Raw genomic sequence first — 15,577 nt, forward strand, 5'->3', positions numbered from 1 at the left:
ATATACTTATAGATATTATATATAAAATTATAAAAATGATGTTAAATAAAATAATTTTATACTATTATCTCCCTAACATTATTCGTTATCATTTATTAGTTACTTAAAATGCATATTATAGATAAATTTGACTATAATTAGAAGTAATTAAAAACTAATATTATAAAATAATTCCCGGAGGAATAATTTTATTAAATAATTAAGTTAAATGTATAAATATGAAATTAGTTGTACAGTTGAAATATTCGCATTACTTGACGACTTTACTCACACAGCGGCAGCTAGCTCTCTCTCTCTAATCCAAAACCATTTCTCTCTCTCTTCCTTCATGTCTTTTCTTCTGATCTTCTATCACCACCACTTCTTCTTCTTCTTCTTCTTCTTCAGCTTCATAGTCTCTTTCTCTTTCTCACTGGATCATGTCTCGAGCATTCTCAATAAGGCATTTATCTACGCTTCATCTTCCTTTTAATTTTCTCATTTGTTTTGTTTTATTTTTATTTTGGTTTTAGCTGGGTTTATGAGTGAGTAGGGTGACTGTTATGACTGTAACTAACTCTTGTCTCTTTCTTCTGGTTTTGTTGTGTGGGTTTTGATTCGGTGCTTCGCAGGGGCTATGCCTTTATCATGAGGTCGCGCGACGTCTTCCAGTGCTGGCCCTTCCCGACCAGCGACGCAACCGCAGAGCAAGTACGCTCATGGCTTCCGCCGATGACTGTTCCCAACTGGACCACTGACCACTACGACGACTCTGAGCTCAGATCCAACCGCATCGCCTCCGGAGAACAGGAAAATGAAAATCCTCCGTCGGATGCTGCAGCTTCGAGAGAATCGAAAAGCTCAGAAAAGTCACCGTCGCAGGAGGAAGAAGGAGAGGCGGAGAAATTGGAGATTCAGGCGGTGGATGACGCGGTATCTCATGGCGACAACGGCAAGAGGGAATCGGAGAAATCGGAAAAGTTGCCGGAGGAGGAGGAGGTGGAGAAATTGGAGAATCCGGCGGTGGTGGAGACGGCATGTCAAGGAGACGACGGCGAGAGAGAATCGGAGAAGTTGGATGAGGAAGAGGAGGAGAAATTGGAGATGGTTTGCCCGGTGTGCGGCGATTTCAAAGCGGCGACTCTGACGGCGGTGAACGTGCACATGGACGGATGCCTGAGGGAGGATCGGCGGCGGCGACAGATGAAGATGTCGAAATTGAAGTCAAAGTCAAAAGCGCCAAAGAAGAAGCGCTACATCGCCGAGATTTTCAATGTTGAAGACGAAGAGGAAAAGCTAGAGCAAGAAGAGAATCTAATGGAGGAGGAGGAAGAGGAGGAGCTGGAGAATGAGCGACCCGAAATCGAGACGGAGATGAAGTTCTGGCCGTTCGGAGAGGACGTATCCGTCACGGTCGAGAAGTTCCGGTGGCTTTCACGGCGGCTCGAGGAGCTGAGATCCAAAGGAACCACTGGTGGCGGCAGCCAATCAATGAGATCGGAAGGAGGAAAAACGAGAAGAAGCTGGGGTCGAATCTCAAGCCTAAAACGCAAAAGAAGCGTTCCCTCACTGAGATTCTCAACGTGGCGCCGCAAATCGACACTGGAAACTGTGACGCACCAGTGGATGCTACAGTAGATGAAGAAGAAGATAACATGGAACGTGGCGCAGGTAAGAGAAAGAAGAATACAAAGAAGAACCCAAAGAAGAAAAAGAAGAAGATAATGGTGAAGAAGAAAAGCAAGGTTCAAAAGCGCGTTTGCCTTGTACCTCTGAGCACTAAGAGTAAGATGGTGAAAATGAAGAAGCCGAAGAAAAAGAAAAGGAAGAATAAGAAGAATTTGTTCAACGACGAGTTCGCTGCAACGAAGGTACGCTACGTGTATGTACATATATATGGTTTACATTACATGAAATAATAGGATTTTATCGTTATTATGCATGCTAGTTCCTTGATTTTAATTTGAGCTTAATGGATCGGAGGCAACCAACGATGCGATTAATGGAATTTAAAACATAAAATATTAGCTTTAAATTATATCTTAGCTTCTTGGTGTTGTATGTGTTGCTTGTCTCTTGGTAACAGAAGCTCTAGGTAACAGAGATAGCATCACTTTTGTTATATGTGGAAGATTAAATTGGATTGATGACTATCATAGTGTGAGTTTATGTCTGAACTAAAATTCAGGAAAAGAAAAACAAGATAAAACATGGTTATTTCTTATTAGAGAGTTGGGTACACGGGAAATTAAAGGACATGCATTTAGTTCGGAGTACGTAATTTGTTATTAAATAGAGAGAATTTGATATATGAAATAGAGAATTTGGCATGCCATACAAAAGTAATTAAGAAATACAATGTATATATATGAGGTAAAGGTCTTAATAGGTAGAAAGAATTCAGAAGAAAATGGAAAAGAGAAGGGGGGCTGATGGTGTGGTGCTGGGATGTTGATCCAGCTGGAAGTTGTTTAGGAAGGACAGGTATATATGATAGCTATATAGAAGGGGCCACTCATGGGTCATGTGTTAAGAGGTGGAAGAAGGTAACTGAGTCTGATGATGATGGGTTCTTTCTGCCCCGTCACTATTAGCAAATAATTTGAAAAGGGTAATTATCATACATGGGGCCATCATCATGGGCATGGTGTATATATATAGATAAACATTCATATAATTTCATTATCTTATGGCTGGCCTTGCTTTTCTGACCTAACTCTAGCAGATAGAGGTTAACATACAACTTATTAGGTGCTTGAATTTGTTTGGGGTATATTAGGAATTGGGAGATCATATCCATTTCGTTTGGGATATATACTGAACTGTATTGATGATTTATACGACTTCAACATTTAGACACTGTTGAAATAAAAACTTGTATAATTTCAAAGGTGAATCATAAATTAGTAAGTGCACTATCTCAAACAAAATGAGTTAATGGCTAGTAATTTTCCTTATAGTTGGGTGGATTTTGGTTATAGTCTTAGTGGAGTGATATTAGATCATTATGGAGGTGGAGTTCTACTCTAAAGTGTATTATTTTATGCACTCGTGAGGGAGGTACTGATGCTAGTGTTGGATATATCTACACTTTTATGTATATAATGATTCTAATTTGGTGTTATGTGTGATAATAATACGTGAATGAGAAACTTGTCTGATTTTATTCTGAAACTGTTTTAGTCTATGGTGGGTTAATTTGCTCTTATAGTATATGTGTCGCTTAGTCAAAAGGAAGTTAGTTTGTATTTTGTGAATTTTATTTTGGAAAAGTGGAAGTGGTAGATAAACTATGACCATTTTGAATAACATAAATAACCACTAATCAAATAAAAATATATTATACCCTAATTTAATGTTATTAATTAAATTTAAGATTAATTTACTCTTTTAATCCTATTAATTCATATTATTCACACATTATTGAAAAATGTTGTTGGTTATCTATATTTTTTCTTTGAAAAAATATAGGTAGACAATGAAAATACTAAATAATATAAACAATAGATATATCAGATATTTATTTCACTAGGTGTACAGATGATTATTTTAATATTAAGATTTAGATAAATAATTTAAAAATATAATGTATTTTAATTTAATTAATAGTTGTTTATGTTGTTCAAAAAAGTTATTGGTTACTTATAGTAACCATTTTATTTTAAACTAGCGTTGTTTTTTAGATGCAACCAAACCAATGAGTAAAAGTTGTCAAATATGTAACTTTAAGGAGCTGATTGTGAAGGTTGCACACAATATTGTAGATGTTGGTTAGTGGTATCTTTTTTTCCTAGAGCGGACCGTACTCCAAAATCAATTTAATCACATTAAAATTGTGAAATTCCATGGATAGGTTTTATTGGTTCAACAAGAGTGTTAAGTACATAGTCAAAATTTTGGTGACTATTTAAACACCAACTTTGATAATATTTAATTCATTATATATTCCCATTTTTTTCATCCATAATTTAACCAATGTCAACTGAACTACTTTTGAGCATGCCTTTAAAAGGGAAAAAAAATATATTATTACTGGTCTTACGTTAGGAGAATGTCTCTACTCAAATCTTAGTTTTCTGGATGTCACTAGGCTAATCTCCCTTAATGCTTTATATTCCAACTTTGTCTGATGATGATTATAATGTTTTTGTTTCGATTTGGCTAGGAAATAGGAATCATTATTATTACACAGTTTCTATATAGAGGTAGTGCATGATATGTATGTAGTGTTTCGTAGATAAAAGGCCTCAAATTTTTCACGGGCTAAAGTATTCTTTATGCATCCTATTCATGCATTTACCCTATGATCCTCTCTCTTTAGTAGGCCTTTTTCAATGGATGTTTAGTAAAATTCTTTAGTATTGCTTTAATATCCCAGTAATTTGTTTGTTAAGGAATTGCTTTTGCTCCGTTTCTTTAAAAGATACCTTTCTCTTTTCAATTTTTTGTTTTTGGGTTAATTTATAGTTGGAAACTTTTTCTAATATTGACGAATTCCTTTATTCTAAAACTTTAATTAAGAATCGATGGGAAAAGTTTATATTTAGGTGAAAACTTAGAGGAAGTCGACTTTACATGAAGTTGATATTTTAGAGTTATTAGATGAAAATTTAGGCAAATCAGTTAAATCATCTAACGACTCTCAAGTATCAACTTCATGTGAAGTCGACTGCACCTGCACCTGAGTTTTCACTTTATATTTAATAATTGTAATTTATGAAATTCAGAATGACTTTATCATAATTGTTTTATTTTCATGTTTGTAGGTGCATACATGATACATATATACTCCTATAAACATAACAAGTTGATAAGATTGAAGCTAGTACAAATTGTCTTTTAGGGTAAATCTTTCATATTTTATTTTGAAAAAAAAAAACGCTTCAGGACATTAAAAAAAAAAAGAGGTTAACTAGTCCGGGTTATCAGTTTTTTCAAGAAAAGAGAATAATGATAACAATTAACTCCAATAATGAAGAAATAATACTTAAATAAAGAGAGATCTGATATATCCTTTGGTTTTAATATGCGTTAATTAAAATACTAATAGAGATGTATATTACTTAATTAAATAAATAAAAAGGTTATAACATCTAAATGATGAGAAAGTTAAATAAAATATTTTAGTTCTCATTATGTATCGTCGTAATGAGTTAAAATATTTTAGATATTATAATTGTCTAAACAAAAAATATATTAAATTTCTTTTTCTCGACAAGAAAAATTGTCTTATAACGTATATATATTTACGTGTTATTATTATTAGTATTATTACATCTATTATTATTTATTTCTTTATTTTTGTTTATATTTATAAAATTAATTAATCAATTCTCTTTCATCAGTAAAATCAGCAAAACTATCTCTTTATTGATTAAATATATAAATACTTCATTATTATTTCTTATAGAGAGGTCTCTATCCTCTCCCAAAAGTAAAATATATATCCCCTCTCTCTTGACACACATTTTAATTACACTTTGCTTTCTTGTATTTTTAAAACCTACTCCGTCCGATATTCCCGTATCAAATAAGAAAAATAAAAACAAACTAGAATAGTAGAATCTGCTGGTTACATGCTGGCCAAAATTCACTAAAATTGCTGGCCCCTAGACTTTTTCATAAGGGAATAAGAATAGTTCAGTTTAACATATATATCAATTTTTTTCTGAAAAATAATCATCATATAGTTGTTGTTGTTAATATTTATTCTTTTACATAAAATTCAAAAGAAAATCATATTATTATTATTATTATTATTATTGTTGTTATTATTATTATTCATTTTTTATATTATAAATATTTCAATAACATATATAACTATTACTTAATTAAGGATAGCTTTTTTTTTCTAGGAAGTAAAATAATGAACATGTAAAGATTGAAGAAAAAGTCTAGGGGCCAGCAATTTTAGTGAATTTTGGCCAGCATGTAACCAGCAGAGAAATGTGAGCCATTGGATGAAATTTCACACCAATCTCACACCATCAAATCATCATTGATGGCTATTTGATGGCTAACAATCACAAAAATTGCTGGCCCCTAGCATTGCTCTTCCCTTATTTTACTAAAAATATTATATATGAATATTATAAAATCAATTGCAGATAAAATACGTTTTTTTAAATAATTATGACAAATTATAGTTAGTAATATATATTCTCTTAGTATACTATTATTAGTCACGTTCTTTTTTATATAGAAATTCATTTATATAAGTTTTAGTAAATAAAGAATATTTTGATCTTCAAAGAACAAAATAATAATAATGAGAAGATCGAATTGCTAGAATAGGACAGGAGAGTTTATATTTCAAAGAAAGATGGGAAGTAGATGAATAACAAAATGTGTCTTAGGGCCTGTACTTTACTCATCTAAAAGGTGGTGGTAATTAGTTGTTTAATTTGTTGCACAAATCTATTTCTATAGTATCCTATGAGTTATTTATCATCTAGTTTTTAAGTTTGAACACTATTTTAAATATAAAATTCTTGTAACTTATATATATAAAAATTTAAAATTACCTTTCCAAACAAATACTTTCTACAACTTACATGACAAAATAAATAAAATACAGGAGAATGACTAAAATTTCTATCAAAGCATGCTCACAAGTCTTCCCCGACAAACCTTTTGCGTAGAGTATTTTCTTTTTTAAGTCCTATTCGTTATATAAAATTTAGTTCCATTGAGTCACCTAAGCTTTTCCTCTCCTTTTCCATCCGTTTGCAATTCTTGTTAGAGTTGAGAGACCTTCACTAGCTAGCTATCACATCATTTTTCTGCATTATTCAGTTGTTAATATATATTATGCAATTATTGTTGTTATGGTTATTGTTTAAGTTAGTTTTCTTCGAGTCTCAGGAAGATGCATCTAAGAGCAAGGTGCAAAGATCAGCAACAAGATCCACAAAACAAAAAGGAGTAGATGTTGAAGTTGATGTCATTGATGCTTCTCTTACCCATGAAAAGAAATTGGATTTGAAGATATTACCAGAAGAAAAGAAGGAACAAGTAAGTTGTGACTCAGTTGAAAAGCTACAAAAAGCAGTCTCTCCCATTCGTGGCATACTCAAGAATCACAAACATATCTCTCGAAATACTTCAAGTGGTGGTTGCAATGTTCAAGAAGGTACCGAAGAAGAAAGCCGCTGTGATATTCAAGTGCCAACTTCAGACAAGCATGTGAGATTCTCTGGTAAGGATTATACACTTGGCCCAAAAGATAGAAGCTCATTTGATGAAACTGCTACTAACTTGGCTTCGGATGCATCAGAGTCTTCATTTGCAAATGAGCATTGCTCTGAAAGTGAGGCTGAGGCAACTCGGAATTCGGAGGCCAAAAAAAATGATGACAATAATGCCATTAACAAAGACAAAGGCAAGGAGGTTTGCCCTATTGCTGAAAGTAAACAGTTTTGCAATGTTCTTGGTCAAGTTGCAGCACAGAATTTCTTGCAGCCATGTACCAATCAAGAGAAATCAAAGCACATTTCAGAGAAGGGTCAATCATCACCATCCAACGTGGCATTCCATGACAAGTCTGATAGAGGCAACACAACTCCACTGCATTGTTCTCCATATGCTTTCGCTCCTAGATCTCTTCCTGCAGTTCAAACAGGACAGGTTTCTGGTGTAAATACGCAAGTGCCTGAATCTGAAGCTTTCATTTCCACTAGAAAATTCGTGGATCATATGGAGGATAGGACTATTAAATCCGCCACTACGAACTTGAACTCTAACTCGAATTCAAATACAAGGACATTTTTGGGGCCTTCATCCTCGTATTCTACTTCGTTTAACAAAGCAAATGAGAGGCCTGAATTTCAACCGCATAATTATGGCGACAATGGTAATAATGGCAAAGCTTTAAGTAGCAGACCATCGTTTAGCATCTTTAATGCAGATATGTCTGATAACTCGAACCAGTTTCTTGGCCAGGGAAAAGCAAATGCAAGAGAAAATCTCATGGACCAGAACTTTATTGGTTTGCCACTCAATTCTCACGGTGAGCTGATCAATTTCAGTTCCAATTCCATCAGCGGAAAAGCAGTGATGAATCACCAACCGGATAAATCATGCATATTAAAAGGTTACTTTAATGCACCTATGAAGGAAACTTCCCATCAAAATAGCCAACAACATTCAAGCATTGGTGCCAGGAATGTGGTTCAGAAGACGGTTCAAGATAGGCTAAATCCATTTCCACATTATCCAGCCAGGTTAGGTGTTACAGAGTTACATGGAAGTAGCCGAACAAACATCTTCCAGCAAAATTCTGATAGTAGGAGTTCCGGTCACTTGGTTCAGCTGCTTGATCCAGGTTTGAATCTTGCCAGATCCTATCCCGCCGAACGTGATAAGACGCCTAACTACATGGGAAATGGAATGATTTATCCAAAAGAAAGTTCAGGACCTATTGCACCGAGTGCTGGACCTTCCCGCCAACCAACAATGAGATTGATGGGTAAAGATGTTCTAATTGGTGGGAGCAACAAAGAGAAACAAACATTTGTGAGAGGTGAAGAATCCAGAAGGAGGCATTATCCTGAGCATCATGCTGCTACGGACAATTCTTTATTGGGAAGATGCTCTAAGCTGGATCGGGCTTCTGGTTCACATTCATCACAAACACCACCTGAGAATGTGTTAATTCAAAGTAACCCATCATTACAAGGCACTGTTTTGATGACTGGTACAGGCTCTGGATTTCTTCAAAGTAATCATGTATGCCAACAAGGAAACCTTGGACTCAACAAAAATATTTCTAGTTCTAATTTGCAGTGGCAATCTACGTCTGGTGCCAAACTAAAATCACACATCAGCTTTAAGTCTCAAGTACTACCATCTCCTCAGCATACTCCTTTACCCCAACTTGAGCTGAATGACAGGAATAAGCACCATCATCATGCTTCGAGTTCAGCGTCCGAATTTCCTTTAATGCACCAAGGTGTTGAAGAACCGGCAAAAACATCGTTGTTTCAGAGGCAAAGTGCTACTTTTACAACTTTCCCACCATGGTTGTTAGGTCCAACAGAAAGGCTTCCAGGGACCTCTGCTACTAGAAGCTTTCCTCAAGATACACGGGAAAACAATTTCACTACACCGGCCGGGAACCATTCAGCAGAATTTCGGTATCCTCCTGATCCTTGTCCACCACCAATGGTTGCTCAACCTCCATATATTCCAGTTACTCCCCTTAACAAATCACCACACTCTGCAGTAAATAGTGGATTTATAAACATACCTCAGGTCGCTGACAGAGTGAATCCGAATGGTATCATGACTACTACCAATGACCATAATCATCATCCATACACAAATGCCAGGAAAAGACCAGCTTCTAATTTCATTGATCTTATAAGGCCTAACAAGTTACAAAATATAGCAGTGCAAGGAAACCCATTTGGCCGCATGATCAGTTCGACCGGAGGAAGCTCAAGTGCAGGGTTGCAAAGAAATGCAGGAGCTGTTGAACTTGGTTCCCAATTGAATGGTGCATTATACTCAAGACAGAATCAAACTCAGAATCTGAACCCTGCAAGTCATGTTGGTGCTAATTCCATTCTAAGACCTTCTCAGAACATGGATCAGAACTACACAAGAACAATGAATTCTTCTGCCATTCCAAATACTGCGACAACTGACTGTGATAGAGATCTTGAACTTCGGAGGAGACTTACAAAAATGCATAGGTTTTAGGCCTAATTCAACATTTTATGGTATCAGGTTCTTTTTCTTTTTCCTTTTTTTTTTTTTCATTATAGTATATCCAATGAAACATTATTTATCAGTTCTATATTTAGATATTCATCTTCATTCAAAGTATTATTCCTTCATGTTAGCTTTTATTGCAAAGACAACAATTTATCTTATTTTGCGAATTCCATGTTGGTTCGTTTCATTTTTATGTTTACCTTTATTTTTAATTTGTTATCTTTATTTTATACCAATCATAATATATTCTATCGTGAAAAGTATAGTATTGTGGAAGCTATATATAATATAATTTAAAGTATCAACCTCAAGATTGTTGCAATTTAAACAAAGTATAGTTAAGGATTACATAATATTTTTGTGCATAATAACACATGCAACAAAAACAATGATTACACAACGTTTATAAAATCCTAATAAGATATCAACTTGGTTAAATCAATCTTCAGTGCCTCCAAGCTTCTTTCTCAGCCTGCAAATTCGAATAAAGAAATGGGAAAATATTATTAAAAGATGAAATATAGATAAGCTTTATAATGAAGCAAACATATGTACTTAATTAGAGTTGTTGATAGCATACAGCTTTGACAACTTTCTCAAATGCATCAGGACCATATCTCTCTATGTAGCGTTCAACAGATTTTTTTGCATCAATGCTCAACATTTGAAGGTCCTTCCTCTTGTCTTGATCTGAATCCTTGTAACTTCCATAGCTTACTATCTTCACATATTGCCTCACATAATTCTCATATATAAAAGCAGCACCATTGAACATTGGCAGTACCAGCCAAATGCAAAACACAAGCTTCATGTATGGCCATATGGGAAACCTATATAATATAATAAATGTTCAATTATTATTAGCCACATATAGAAATCTATTTGGTATTTCAATTTTCAACTTGGTTTTGGTATAATTAATGATGATATTTGTACGTAAAAAATGGACATTAATCATGGACGCCAAGGAAAAAGAAATAATATCACTATGTATACTATTACTTTTAATAAGTTGGCACGTTAAAAAATTAATGTATTTAGATATGACTGCATCAAGATGTATTTATCAATTTACACCAAAATCAACATTAAATTCAACTATCAATGTAGAATGAATAAATATTAAAAATAAATTAAACTATATATGTATTTATATATAAATACATCGCGATTAATTTTGGTAACTGATTTTCATGTGCAAATAACATTTTTAATACCTCAATTTTAATTTATCAAATAATCAATTATTATTTTGAAAAGGTTAGAATATGGTATTCTATCAATCCACTTCTTTTAATACTCAAATATGTATTAGAATATGTATATGTATATGCATGTATTTTTATGTAAACTCCTTATCATATAATATACATATATCTACGTACCATGCTAGAATATTATAACATGAAAGCTCAAAGAGTTCGACGAAGGAGTATAAAACCCAGTAAGTTAGCCATTGATGATCATCTAAGGTTGAAGGACTCTCAATCGCCCTTATTGATGCGTATCTGTAATATTATATTTACTCATACAAAATATGTCATTATATTGATACACCCCAAAAATAAATATTATTGCACTACTTTCAAACTTCTATATATAAAACTTAAAAAGGAATGAATATGAATGTAGAGCAAAAATAGTATTATTTATATATTATTAGTCATAAAGTCATAAAGTTAATTAAGAATGGCAACTAGCTACTAGCTTACAAGGGATAAAGAAGCATCACTCCAGGCCTGTCAAAAGTGAAAAACAAAATTAGAAACTTATATACATATGTAATTATTTAACCATCAAACTACATATACAAAAGTTTGTGGAATTATTTCGTATCGCAAAGGATTATCGTTGTAAGCTAAACAATACAAATAATTAAATAAAAAAGAACAAAACAAAACCTAAGCATTGACTATATATATATATATATGGAAAATTTCATATATATGTATATGCTCTCTATCATAAATAAACCATACATATATGGCTTTGTCTATAATAATTTTCTTTTATAATAATCTTCCTTTACCATATTAATTTATTGGGCAATTGCCCTATCTATTATTGGTAAAAATTTAGGTGAAGTCGACTTTACGTGAAACTGATATTTGAGAGTCGTTAGATAAAAAATTAGTCAATTCATTCAAATCATCTAACAGTTTTCAGGTACCAACTTCACGTAAAGTCAACTGCACTTGAGTTTTCACCCAATTTATTAGAAGTAGTGATTCTAAACAAATGAAATATAATGAAAGTTGGTAGATATATGAGAATAACAAAGATATATGCATATATTTACATATTTACCCTGCTATTGTGTAGAAATTTCTTACAACTGTTCCAAGAGCGCCCATGATATGAAGATGTGTTATTCAATAATTCAAAGGATCTTTTATGGAAGCTAAGTTAGATTGAATAATAATGAGTTATACTATGCAGCTTTTCACTAATTGGTTCAAGTAGTTTATCGGGTATCTATTTATATTGAAGTGCAAGTTGGTTGATGAAGGAAGCAAAGAATGTTTATGGGACGACACAAAAGTCTTCTTTTCTCTAATGGGAAGAAATTAATTAAGAACCATATAAAAGCTTAACGGATATGTAAGCAAAGCAATAGAAAGGGTTAGGGCACGTAGGTGCCTATATATATTATATATTTATTTTATGTTAGAAAGATTGGGATTTGCATGTGGACTTTTGTAATCAGGTATTATATATTTAATTATATATATTTATACATATTATATATTTGTTTATATTCACTTACACTAATAAAACTTTTTTATAGTAAGATAATATTTTTTATACACAGTAATTAATTGATGATTAATTTTTTTTGTACACATAATATAATTATTAATTTTAACAATGGCAAATGACAATTTTTCGAAAGACTTGTATAATTTTGAACAGACCGTGTAATTCACATGACTTCTATTTAAAAAATAATTGAAATACAATTTTATTTTAGTTATTTTTAAATTCTTTACATGTAAAAGAATTAAATTTCATCATTTCAAGTATAAAAGATTGAAACTAGAAAATCAGGTAAGTTTTAATTCTAATGCCAATTCCATACCCAAGTGGGTGTTTATGGGTGGCTGGCCTAACCAGCTTTAATTAGCTTTGGACTTAGATCTAAAAAAATATTGAATCTATTTTGTGTTGAGATTAAAGATGATTAATTATGATAATTAGAGAATTAGTTTTAGCTTTAAGAGGATTATATAAGTATAGAGAGAAAACTCTATTGAGAGGATGACTCATTTATTTTAGTGAAATTAAATTCAATATTTTCTATTCTTTAATTTTTCGATTTTCCCTTCTTTCTTTCTATTCTTCTACGATCAAGCAACTGTTGCAAAAATTTTTTCATGGTATCAAGAGCCACAGGTTTTTAATCTATGGCTTCTCCCAATAAAGATTCTGCCAATTTTAATTCCAATAACACTCTTCCCTCTTCTTTTGTTATCAACAATTTTCCCCCAAATTTCTTCAATTAGAAACCCTTTCACCTGATTAGTGACAAATTTGGTGAGAATAATCACAAGACTTGGTAACAACAAGTTCTCTTTACAATTCGAGGACAAGATCTTGAAGATCATTTCCATCCAACACGAATTCCTCCTCAATTTGATTTCACGGCAAATTAGCAAGTTGGGATTGAATCTCAACAATTCAAACAATGGAGGCATGACGACTATAATCTCGGCTCATGGATGCTCGCATCTATGGATTTTGATTTCAAAAAGTAAAATGGTTGGGTGCATTTTTACTTATGAAATTTGGGAAAAGATTGAAGAATATTTCGAGAAATCCATCAAATGTAAGGTTAAACAACTCAAAGCACAACTCAAATTGGTCAAGAAACATGGTATGTTTGCTCAAGATTATATCTTAAAAATTAAAAGCCTTGCAGATTCTTTGGCAGCCGTAGATTACCCTTTTTCGACAGAGAAACATGTAAAAGCTATTCTTAAGGGTTTAAATGAAGACTATCAAAGTCTTTTAATCACAATCAATGCAAAACCTAAAATGTATAGTCTTTGTGAAGTACAAACTCTAGTATTAATTCATGATGAATAAGTTCAGAAAATCAGATAATGTTCTTATACAAGCTAATTTTGCTCAAAGTTCTTTTCTTTCTATGTCAAATACTGTGAGAGGCAATCCGATGAGAGAAAGGAGAAGAGGTGGAGGTCGACCTTTTAGAGGTGGCAAGTCTTTTTATCAACAATCACAACCTCAATGCCAAGTATGTGGCCAATTTGGACACATTGCTTGGCACTGTTTTCATAGATTTGATCAACAGATTCTCCCACTATCAAAAAATCAAGACACTCGAATGAATAACTACAACTCTCTTTCATCGACTGCTTCCACTCCAACCCAAGTGAATTCTATTGCAACCATTCCTCCTCCACCTATAAATACCTTTCACGACCCTGCTGCATTCCTTGCTGCACCATCTATTGTCTTTGACCCAGCTTGGTATCCCGATACAGGTGCATCTTATCATGCAACATCTTCTCAATCTAACTTGATTGCATCATCTGAATACATAGGGCCAGAACAAGTGCATATAGGTAATGGAACAGGTATTTTTATATCTAATATTGGACACTCCTTTGTGTATTCTTTATCTTCTAAAAGATGGTTTTCTTTACAAAAGCTAATTCACTGTCTTCATATAACCAAGAATCTGATCTCTGTATCTAAATTTGTTGAGGATAACTTTATTTTTTTTTAATTTCATGCCTTTTATTGTCCTTACTGTGATACACATTGAAATGTTATTATAATGAGGCCTAATTGACACGGGTAACCGTGATACCAAGGTGTCTAGTTAACACAGTAAAGGGACCATATTCGACATTCACTTCGAGTAATGTCGGGTTGCGGGTAGACAACCGACGCATGAGCTCATGGCCTGCGCTAGGAAAGGCATGCATCATGTGCATTTGTATATTTTGTTTGAGCGTGCATTGTCTTGGCTTGCTTAATTGTTTATTCACGTTAACCGCTAATTGCCTACTTGTTATATATGCTTTCTGTATGTGTTTGACTTGTCTATTTTGTCTGTCTATTCAATTTTATCGGAGTTGGAGAAACGGAAGAAAGGCGAAGAGATTGAGGGTTTTGATTAGATATTGATCAAGTTTAGAACCTTAGAGACCTACCCTCATTTATGGTTTTAACTTTAATTCCTTAATATTTATAATCCGATTGTCGGCGTTCTAGGATTGCCTTTGACTTTTTCGGGACCTTGCTTATTATATATGTGGGCACCTTAACCATACTCAGAACCCCCGGTTCTCATCCCATACAATATTGTTATTTTTCAGATGCAGGTCGAGATGCACCTCGGTGAGCGTCTGGAGTTTCCTCTGCAAGCGAAGTTGGTTATCTTGGGATTACTGTATTTTATTTTATGCTTTGTATATATGTATATAGACTCTCCACCTTCGTATTTTGTATTTTGTCCCCCCTAAAGGTTGACTTGGAGAAACAGGTATTTTATCATATACTTGGGGTTAATCTTTTGGGTTATATATATATATATATATATATACTCTGACCGGCCTTTGCTATATATATTTTTTTTTTACTTTTAGAGGTCGTAATACCTTGCCACCTCAACTTTATGACTTAAGCATAAGACTTTGTGTGGTAGGGTATTACAAGAACCTTAGTCTTTGTGAAAATTGTGTTCAAACTAAAATGCATTCTATTCTATATAGTAATTCTTTAACTGTTTACATTTCACCATTGCAATTAGTTTATACGGATGTTTGGAGACCCTCTCCTATATTTCTCATCTTGGTTACAAGTATTATGTTACATTTATTGATGCATTTTCCAGATATACATGTACATTTTA

At 33.3% G+C, this 15,577-nt stretch overlaps 2 protein-coding genes across 2 annotated transcripts; one reads left to right on the forward strand and one right to left on the reverse strand.

The window, feature by feature from the left end:
* Positions 1–1,495: 1,495 nt before the first annotated feature.
* LOC107478595 (uncharacterized) lies at positions 1,496–9,829 on the forward strand (the record flags this gene model as incomplete). Its single annotated transcript, XM_052256045.1, is given in 3 exon segments — positions 1,496–1,850; positions 6,844–7,177; positions 7,256–9,829. Coding segments are annotated over 3 exon segments (3,115 nt in total), but the record flags the coding sequence as incomplete, so codon positions are not given.
* A 149-nt stretch (positions 9,830–9,978) lies between these two features.
* LOC127743971 (HVA22-like protein f) lies at positions 9,979–12,144 on the reverse strand. Its single transcript, XM_052256232.1, has 5 exons — positions 12,004–12,144; positions 11,409–11,435; positions 11,082–11,204; positions 10,277–10,526; positions 9,979–10,168 (listed from the first exon to the last, which is right to left on the reverse strand). The coding sequence occupies exons 1-5, from the start codon at positions 12,048–12,050 to the stop codon at positions 10,142–10,144; spliced, it is 474 nt and encodes a 157-aa protein (XP_052112192.1). The 5' UTR covers positions 12,051–12,144; the 3' UTR covers positions 9,979–10,141.
* Between the last annotated feature and the right edge of the window lie 3,433 nt (positions 12,145–15,577).

This window comes from Arachis duranensis, unplaced genomic scaffold (genome assembly GCF_000817695.3).
Source record: "Arachis duranensis cultivar V14167 unplaced genomic scaffold, aradu.V14167.gnm2.J7QH unplaced_Scaffold_165934, whole genome shotgun sequence".
Lineage (NCBI taxonomy): Eukaryota > Viridiplantae > Streptophyta > Magnoliopsida > Fabales > Fabaceae > Arachis > Arachis duranensis.

What these genes read in the sequence shown, in the direction of transcription:
- LOC127743971 (XM_052256232.1), bottom strand. Translation starts at nt 12,050, where the DNA reads ATGGGCGCTCTTGGAACAGTTGTAAGAAATTTCTACACAATAGCAGG. An exon ending in AATTTCTACACAATAGCAGG is followed by an intron (nt 11,436 to 12,003) that starts GTAAATATGTAA and finishes CACTTTTGACAG; the next exon opens with GCCTGGAGTGATGCTTCTTT. An exon ending in GTGATGCTTCTTTATCCCTT is followed by an intron (nt 11,205 to 11,408) that starts GTAAGCTAGTAG and finishes ATAATATTACAG; the next exon opens with ATACGCATCAATAAGGGCGA.